This window comes from Artemia sp. Qi Xiang Cuo, chromosome 4 (assembly GCF_049724085.1).
Source record: "Artemia sp. Qi Xiang Cuo chromosome 4, ASM4972408v1, whole genome shotgun sequence".
Taxonomy (NCBI): domain Eukaryota; kingdom Metazoa; phylum Arthropoda; class Branchiopoda; order Anostraca; family Artemiidae; genus Artemia; species Artemia sp. Qi Xiang Cuo.
The window spans coordinates 8,236,426-8,245,513 of NC_142797.1; the positions used below are offsets into that span (position 1 = coordinate 8,236,426).

Below are 9,088 nucleotides of genomic sequence, written 5' to 3' on the forward strand. Positions count from 1 at the left end.
AAATGAAAAATATTGTCTCAATACAACACCTTTTATACAGTGTATTACGCCATTGCAATACTATCATCTATCGTTTTTGCTCTTTAAAAGCATATGAATGTGACGTAGTTAAAAATTTTTTTCCAAAATTGAGGCTCTTAAAGTATAGTCAGCCGAAGGGTGCACGTCCTGCCAGTGACCCACCAAAATATTACATGACCCATCGGTAAGGCATGTGCCCCAGGTCGGGAATCACGGCGCTAAACAATATGTAAGTGATTTGTTGTTTTGTATAAATATTGGGGTTTCGTTTTTATTATTTTAGTTTATCTGCTGAAGTTGGCCACTGTATATGTGACCAAAATATTCAGAGATTTTGCTGTTGTTGTTTCACTGTCAAATAAAAATTTGCCCCCACTTAACTGTTATTTGTAGGTCATGGAAAGGCAGTATGATCTTCGAAAATACCTACATTAGATCATTAAAAGAAAACTTTCCAGTAGCACCTACACGCTTAGAAACCCCATTTTTTCCCTTTCTTTTTTTTTAGTAGAGTTAAACTAACTAGCAAGACGAAGGCTTAGATCAACAGTAATAGCTGTGTTTTCAGGCTCAGCGGGTTCGAACACGGGTTGTTCTCGTCTAGTTTCAGCAGGTTCAAAGTTTCAACCCCGTGTTTTCCTCGAGAACCCGCTTTGTGAAAACGCTTGATGCACAAGACGAGAGCAACCCGTGTTCGAACCCGCTGAGCCGTGAACAGCCCTTCTTCAAACACGGGTTGTTCTCGTCTAGTGCATCAAGCGTTTTCACAAAGCGGGTTCTCGAGGAAAACACCGGGTTGAAACTTTTAACCCGCTGAAACTAGACGAACCAACCCGTGTTCGAACCCGCTGAGCCTGAAAACACAGCTAAGATGTTGTTTCTGTAGGTTATGTTCATTATGATTCGCTGGTGAGTAGGATCTTTCGATGTGGAATAGCATTAAATGTCAGGAAATCTAATGCTGTCTGAAGCTTGTAAAAGTGCTAAAATTTGTCAAAATTTTTGGAGAGATCGCCTTTGTCCCCATCAATAAATAGTCAATGAACTGAGAAAAGTGTCGAAAAAATATTTTGCTAAGGAACTTGCCCATCATCGATATAAAATACAGACGTTTTATTCCGAGACGTTCAAGAATTCACCTGATCTACTATGGAAGCTACTACCTCGTACTGTCTCCTCCAATTTGTCAGACCCGAATGACATTCCTTTGTCCGAGTGGATATCCCATTTTTCAAATGAATTTTCTGAGCCTGATCCTGTTTTAGAGTCACAATTTTGTGACGAGCTCTGCAAATTCATTGATGAATCTCCTGACCTTGATTTTGTTGTTACTTGTGACGCTGTTATAAAAGCCATTTCCCAACTTAAAAAGAAAACGTCTTGTGGGATAGATAAGGCGAGCACTCTACACATCATTAATGGAAGTTATCTATTGGTGCGTCACCTCAGCCTTCTCATGCAAATGATATTCGTTACAGGTATTGTTCCATCCTCGTTCTGCATTGGTGATCTGTCTCCGATTCCCAAAAAACGGAAATCTGAGCTGCAATGTTCCTCTTTCCGTCCCATCACCGTATCTACTACGGCATGCAAACTTTTCGAGCTTGTTTTTCTTGATGAATTAAGACAGAAATGTTACGTTCCTCCATATCAGTTCGGTTTTGAGTCTAATCTTGGCTGTTCTCATGCTCTTACAGCAGTTTTTACTGCCTTCGCCGACGCGGAATCTTCGGAAGAAAGTATGATCCTCGCCGGACATGACGTTAGACGTGCGTTCGATTCCTTAATTCATTCGTTCATGCTTCTTCATATGGCAAGGCGAGGCGTAAATCCATCAGTTGTCCGTGTTCTCAGGGATTTATATAGGAATCTAAAAGTGTGGTTAATACTGCCATCTCGTTTTTCTCTGCGATCAGCTCGTCATCCTTCGCTATATATATGTATTAATTCAAGTTTGAAGCCAAACTCTTTGGTTCCCTCAAATAAGCTTGTGAATCTTCAGATTCCCATCCTTATTGAGAAGGGGACACGACTGGGAGCTATCACTTCCCCAACCCTGTTCCATAATAGTGTCCTGGAAGCGCAGGCAAAGTGTCTTCCTTCATGCATTCTTGGGAGAATCGATATGTCTCTTATTTGTTATGCTGATGACATCCTGAATCTCAGCCGTACGATCCAGCGCATTGAGCAGAATTTCAAAATCCTCAAAGATGAATATTCAAAAATAGGTCTGTCTTTTAATCCTGAGAAATCCGAAGTAATCCTTTTCAATTGGCGAAATCCCTCTACTTCTCTTATAAATATGGACGGTTCTTTTGTTAAACCCTCAGACCATATTAAATACCTGGGCCTCCCAATTGGCACATCTATAGGCCACACACGTCGTTTGCTGATTTCTCACGTTGAGCGTAAAATTAGCATTTCTTACGCTGTAATCGTAAAAAGCAAACTACGTTTCAACCGTTATATTCTATCATCCATTTACAACGCCACAGCCCTTCCTCATATGCTTTACATTGCTCCTTTCTGGAGATTCTTTACAGTTACAGATAAAAAGCACCTACGATCAATCTTCTTCAGATTTGCTAAATATCTTCTACATTTGCCCCCTTGGACAAGAAACCGTAAAATTATTCATTTGTATAAGCTAGCTGACCCTAATATTAGCATTAATAAATCTCTATCCCGTTTTCAAAGTAAGTTTAATCATCCATGCTCAACAATTTGTTCAAAATAGCTTCTTTTTTTTATATTATTGTAATGCATATAGTCACTGTTCGTATTAATGTAATGAAGAGTTTTCTTCTGTCATGTGTTTGAATTTTCAATGTGTGTTTGTGTCCTTCTTTTTCTTCTTTTTCTTTTTTGTTTTATTTATTGATTAATCCGTCTACTGTACCTTTTGTACCTTTTTTTGACGGGCAATAAATGAATAATAATAATAATAATAATACCAAATAGACAAAACAATATAAAGCATAAAGGATTGTAAAACAGGATATGCTCTGTACATAAATCAAAGATAATCAGAACCATCTGTTTCTTTTTATTTCACGACAAACGTCTAACATTTTTCCCTTAGAAGTAGCATATGTATAATTATGTAAAACACGTAAAAGTTAAAAAGGAACAAACCTATCATTTACACACACGATAAAATTAGCGTCCACCTCGTCGTCCTCTAGGCGTCCCACGACTACCTCTGGAAAATCCTCTATTACCACCGCGTGAAAATCCTCGACCTCCGCCACGACCTCCCCGTTCGACACGCGCTTGAGTGCAGTCTCTTGACATATGCCCTTGCCCTTGACAGTTGTAGCATTTCATGGGCCCACGTTTTGGACAATCCATTGATCTATGACCTTCATCACCACAATTATAGCATGCAAAGCCACCGCCATCACTTCTTCCTCCACGGCCACCACGTCCTCTATCTCCTCCACGACCTCTATCACCTCCTCGACCACGTGGTGTTCCTCTACCTCTACCACGAGGTGAAAAAACAATTTCTTCCGATTCCTATAAAAGAGCAACTTATTAAGTCCCTTCGGCTAGAATTTTTATGCCGTCACAAAGATACACAGCGGAAATGCTGGTCTTTTACTCGTTTCTGTCCGTGACGAGCCAGAGTTAACACTTTTGCCAGAATAAATAGATAATTTCTGGAAAGTAAGTAAATAAGACAAATTGTGTCATAGAAATTTGGTATTTCTAGTTTTACCCACCTTCAACTCGAACCTCCAAAAGAGCTTCCCTTGGGTATAACAGATGTTTCAAAGCTATTATTATATTTTATTTTTACCTGTAAATTTAGACATTTTTCTCCCTGTTAAACACTCTTAATTCCCGCATTTAGGATAACAAGCCAGGCTGCCCCATCTAAACTATTAGGGTGACTTTTGGCCCAAAACAAAAGACGAATCGGAACCGAAGTTTTGTTTTAATTAAAACGTTTATTGGAGCATGGAAACAGTAAGACATGTATAACTACACCGGATTCCCAAAACACGACTGAACTCCCATTGTTTCACAGCAATGTGGCAACCCTGTACACAGGAGGAGTAAAAAGTATTCAAGACTCCCTCAAGAAATGCTGATGCTTTCGAGACAACAATTTGGAATTTACGAAAATCGGAAAATACAGCTGTGAAAACGCACTGTTAAAACATAATAATGATTTTTTTTTTTCGTCTAAACCAACCCCCCCCCCCCCACCCCTAATCACGAAGATTTAGATTATCTGCACAGATCAGGATACAGTGTGGTTTCTAATAGCTTCTTTTAAGCCACTTGGATTTTTCGAAAAGCATAATGATACTATAAAATACATGCATATTTTTTGTGATATTAAAAATATTGTATTCAAAACAAAAGTCAACCCAAAAATCTCGATTATCCCCTAGTTCTGCCCTAGGATGGATGGATGATAGATTATCTATCAACAAGTGAAAATGGCATCATTTTCATACAATCCTGAAAAAGGCTAATGCCAGCTTTGCCTCTCACTCAGACTATCTGCATTGGCTTTTTCTCCAATTAGCCACGGCTTGATGAAAACTTGATTTTAATCACAAAACTGAAATATTTGAATCCAGCAGTTTAAAAAAAAATTACCCAGAAAAAACTTATCCGATTATAGTTCAATTTTAGCAAAATTAAAAAGCATAAGCTGATTAAAAGAAATCTATGGTCGTAATATATATCCAACAAATACTAATTTCTTAGTTTTATCATTCCATACTAAAAGACAACCGAGAGAGGAAAGAAAGAGAAATGGGTTGTGTTTCAACTTATTTTAAAAACCTGAAAACTGTAAATTACGACAAAAAAATAAAGGTTCCTATCAAGCTGTTACTTGAAAACCGTAATAGAATACTAATGACTAACCTACAAAATTATACAGAACCATATTATTCGATATAGCAGAAACAAAAAACTAGTAAAAGGCACAAGCCAAAAGGGAGAAAAAAGGCACAATAAAGAAAGCAAAGAGAACTCAAAAGACTTATTTTTGTTTACAAGCTCAAAAATTTAAGATGCGGAGCGCATGAATTCTTTTATTGTTGACTTGTACTAACACAGTTTTTGTGGGTATTTTTAACAGAATTACAACGAGTATTTTTAAATTTTAAATTTTAATTAAAATTTAAATTTTCATGAATAGTTAAATTTAATTTACATTAAATTATATGAATGTAATTTAAAATTACATTTTTTTTAATTTAAGTTTATCTTTGATGAAAAATAATAATTTTGCACAAACAACTAGTTACAGAGCAGACGAAGAAAGAAACACCTAAAAATAATAGACCTCAAAATAAAACATCCAAAATAGCATTCCTAAAAATTTTCCACATTAAGACATGCAGCATATCCATGAGCGAAAAATCTTTCCACAAATAACTACTACCCAAAATAAAAAAGAAAACTAAATACGCCCAAAACAGTAGAAATAAAACACCCAAAGTAGCATTCCCTAAAAAAAATCCCACATTAAGATAATCAAAGCACGAATTGGAACTCTTTTGCAGAAATAACTAATTGTACAAAAAAAGCAGAAAAATAAAACAACCAAAACAGCAATAATAAAACACCCAAAACATCACTGCAAAAACTTCCAGTGTCAGTACACTTAAAGATATGTGGGATCATAAAATCTTTGGAAGAAAAGCTACTTGCAGGGTAAAAAAGAAAATAAAAATAAAAATAAACACACACAGCCAAAACACTAAAAATAAAATAACCAAAACGAACTTTCTTCGTTTTTTTTCTTGCTTTTCTGTAGAAGTTGTGTCTTGTAACATATCTACATTTGAATTGACTAAATATAGTTGCTAAGTAGTTGCTTGAGATTTGGGGAGAATGATTATGGGTTGGGCCATTTCCTCCTCCAGTGTAAGCAACTTTCTCATTTAAGGGGATCAATTATGCAAGAAGGGGAAGATAGGCTCTTTCGTGTGTTAATGAGGTCTGGGTCCCCCCGTTATATTGTAGCAGTAGGAAATGTTGTATTGAAGGGGAGGATGCCAAAGGGAGTGTAATTTTTCTTTAGTATTTGTCTTTTTTGTATATGGCTTTAAAAGGCTCTAAAAGACGGATTATTTTTATAACATTATTATTATAATAATAATATTATTATTATAATAATATATATTATGATAATATTATTTTTATTATAACGATGCTTAAGTATGGTTTGAGACAGCACAAAATATTTATTTACATAGAATTGCTGCAATCTAAATTCGGAAATGGGGGGTGGGGGTGCTCATTTGGTTGATATTGGAAGCTGGTTTATAAAAGGGTTTGATTTGACCCGTGGCCTACGGGAATTTTGGACTACAGTGTCTTACCAATGTAAATTAATTTACTCTTCTTTGTCTCTTCTTTTTTCTTTTTTTGTTAACTTCCACCGACATTCTTTTCACTCATACATACAATCAGTGCCCCAGAATGGAAGGACAGATGAACTTACCCATACAGAAACATTTGGCGTTCTTTTTCCCCTGTGACTTAAGAGAGGCTTACTATTTTAACATAGCCACTACTACTACTACTACTAAAAACTCATTGCAGCACCAGGCCGCCTGAGGCCAAAAAAGCTGGGTTGTGATAATTTAAAGGGCGACGTATGCCATTTTGGTCGAAAATGAGTTATATACGCTAGTCTTGACAGAAGAGGATTATCTTGGAGCTATAGCATGGGGGCCTGGTATTTTTCTCCTTTTTTCAAGGAAAAAGGCGACATGCGCTAAAAATTGGATTAATTTTGCATTCGCTCGAAATACTTGAAGATCATCTTATCTATAAAAAAAGAAGACATACGCCATAAAATGAGATAATTTTGAATTTGCTCGGAAAATTTGAATTTCATTTATACCACTGAAAAGAGTTGGTTCAGAATATGTTCCCTTGATCTCCACTAGCGGAGATCATCCTTCAGAGCATCCACAACCAACAAACTCTTCCCGTTTTTTGGCTCTCAAGTTACAAAAATGGCACATGACACCCTTTTAATTTTCACAGCCTAGCTACGATCCATCCCAATCTATTCAAAGCCTCCCTCTTTACACCCTCCCAGCAAGTTCCCATTTCCCTTCAATATTTTCTTATGGCATCCTCCCACCCCATTCGAGGACGACCCGTTTTTTGTTTGGCCCTTGATGGTCGGCCGACAAAGACTATCGTTCTTTCTTCATCTGCAGCCATGCTTTCTTTCTTTGTGTTCTAGCCATCTCATTGTTTCTTTTGTTATAACCATAGAAAGCGAGATTGAACCACATTCTTCGTGTAGCTAACCTTTGGTTTATAATAACGTTTGGTTAAAATATAAACATACCTTCATTACTTATGACAATTTCCGTAGCAACTTATTTAGTTTTCCACATGAGGCATTTCAGTTGAACTTTAGAGCAATAAAAATAGGAACTGTTGCAAAATTTTCTTACCAGAGAGGCCTTGCCATCTGCTTCGGACTCCGTCCCTGATATCGACTGCTCATCATCAACGTCTGAAGAATCGTTTTCTTCATTTTCTTCATCAGAGTTATCTTCTTCATTTTCTGAATCCTCTTCGTCTGAATCTTCACGGTTTGGCGAGGTTGTTGTTGAGAGAACTTCGCCCTGGCTGGTCTTGGATGTTTCATGCTCTACAAGAGATGCTCCACCATTTTTCAAAGAGGTAATCTTTGACTTCTTCTTTTTGACATCATTCCCTGACGGTTTCAGACCTTCCAAACTCGCATCTTGATCATTCATCTATATTAATCAAATCAAAAGATTCAACGCTACATATATGCTATACCTTTTTTTTTATAACTGGAGACTGGTCCCAACTGGAAATTCCACAATAACAGATTCCTTTGCAGAAACAGGCATACCCAAGGCATATTGCCTGATTGACAAGACCAGCCGAGCCCATACAAATTAATTAATATTAGAATCCATTTAATCCAACATGCTTTCCGTATTCAAATACATCACCATGTAATTCATTTACACTAATTCAGCACATTAATAATTCAGATTTAAAATCAACAAATCCTTGAGATAACCAAAATCTGCATAATATGTTAAATCCGACCATTCCTTCCATTTAAGAGATCGATTTATGAGTAAGAAAATCATTGGCATAAAATTGACAATTAAGCTTATTGCTTATGATTTAGTTAAGGCTTCTGTTCCCTGTGAAGCACATAGTTTTGCAACAGCCGTGGCTGGCGGCGAAAAATAATCTTTACAGACTGATGAAAGTCTGCAGAGGCACGTTCAATCCGACCACTCTTCTATTTAAGAGGTCGATTTCTGGGTAACGAACTCTCTGGCATAAAATTAGCAAATATACTCATTGTATTTAACTTAGTTAGGGATTATTTTTATTAGATTAGTTTAGTTAGGGATTATTTTCTCTACGGAGTGTACAGTTTTGCGAAAGCTGTAGCTGAACCAAAGAAAATCTGCACAAGCAGTATTTGATTGAACAATTAAATACATTGCTCTTAGTTTAGTTATGGCTGAAATTCCGAGAGACTTGCAATTATGTAACAAGTCTGCACAGTCACACTGAATTTGACAATTTCTCACATTTAGGAAGCTGACTTGAGCATGTAATCCGAAGTGGGTAAAGGTGGAGCGGAGAATTTAAGACAGAAAATTGAGCTATGAAACACATTACTTTTAATTTAGTTATGGCTGAAGCTCCCTGTGAAGCCTGCAATTTTGTAACAAGGCTCTAGAGTCACATTAACTTTAACCATTTCTCACATTTAGGAAGTTGACTTGAGCACGTGTTCACAGTGGACAAAAGTGGAGCAAACAATTTAAGATAGAAAATTGAACAATTTTAATTTAGTTATGGCTGAAGTTCTTTGTGAATATTTCAATGACTAATGAAAGTTTGTGCAATCGGTGTTTAATTGAACAAATAAATACATTGCTCTTAATTTGGTTATGGCTGAAATTCCGAGAGGCCTGCAACTTAGTAAAAAGTCTGCACAGTCATTAAATTTGACCATTTTATCACATTTGGGAAACAAAAGTGGAGTGGACAATTTATTATATACGATTGA

General features: G+C 36.6%; 1 protein-coding gene across 1 annotated transcript in view; it reads right to left on the reverse strand.

The window, feature by feature from the left end:
• Nucleotides 1-9,088, reverse strand: part of LOC148952747 (uncharacterized) — a 40,571-nt gene that overhangs the window by 4,321 nt on the left and 27,162 nt on the right. Inside the window, exons 4-5 of the mRNA XM_089088067.1 lie at nucleotides 7,470-7,778; nucleotides 3,157-3,540 (exon numbers count right to left, since the gene is read on the reverse strand). Coding sequence (XP_088944193.1) covers nucleotides 3,181-3,540; nucleotides 7,470-7,778 — 669 coding nt within the window. The 3' untranslated portion in view covers nucleotides 3,157-3,180. The remainder of the gene's footprint in view (nucleotides 1-3,156; nucleotides 3,541-7,469; nucleotides 7,779-9,088) is intronic.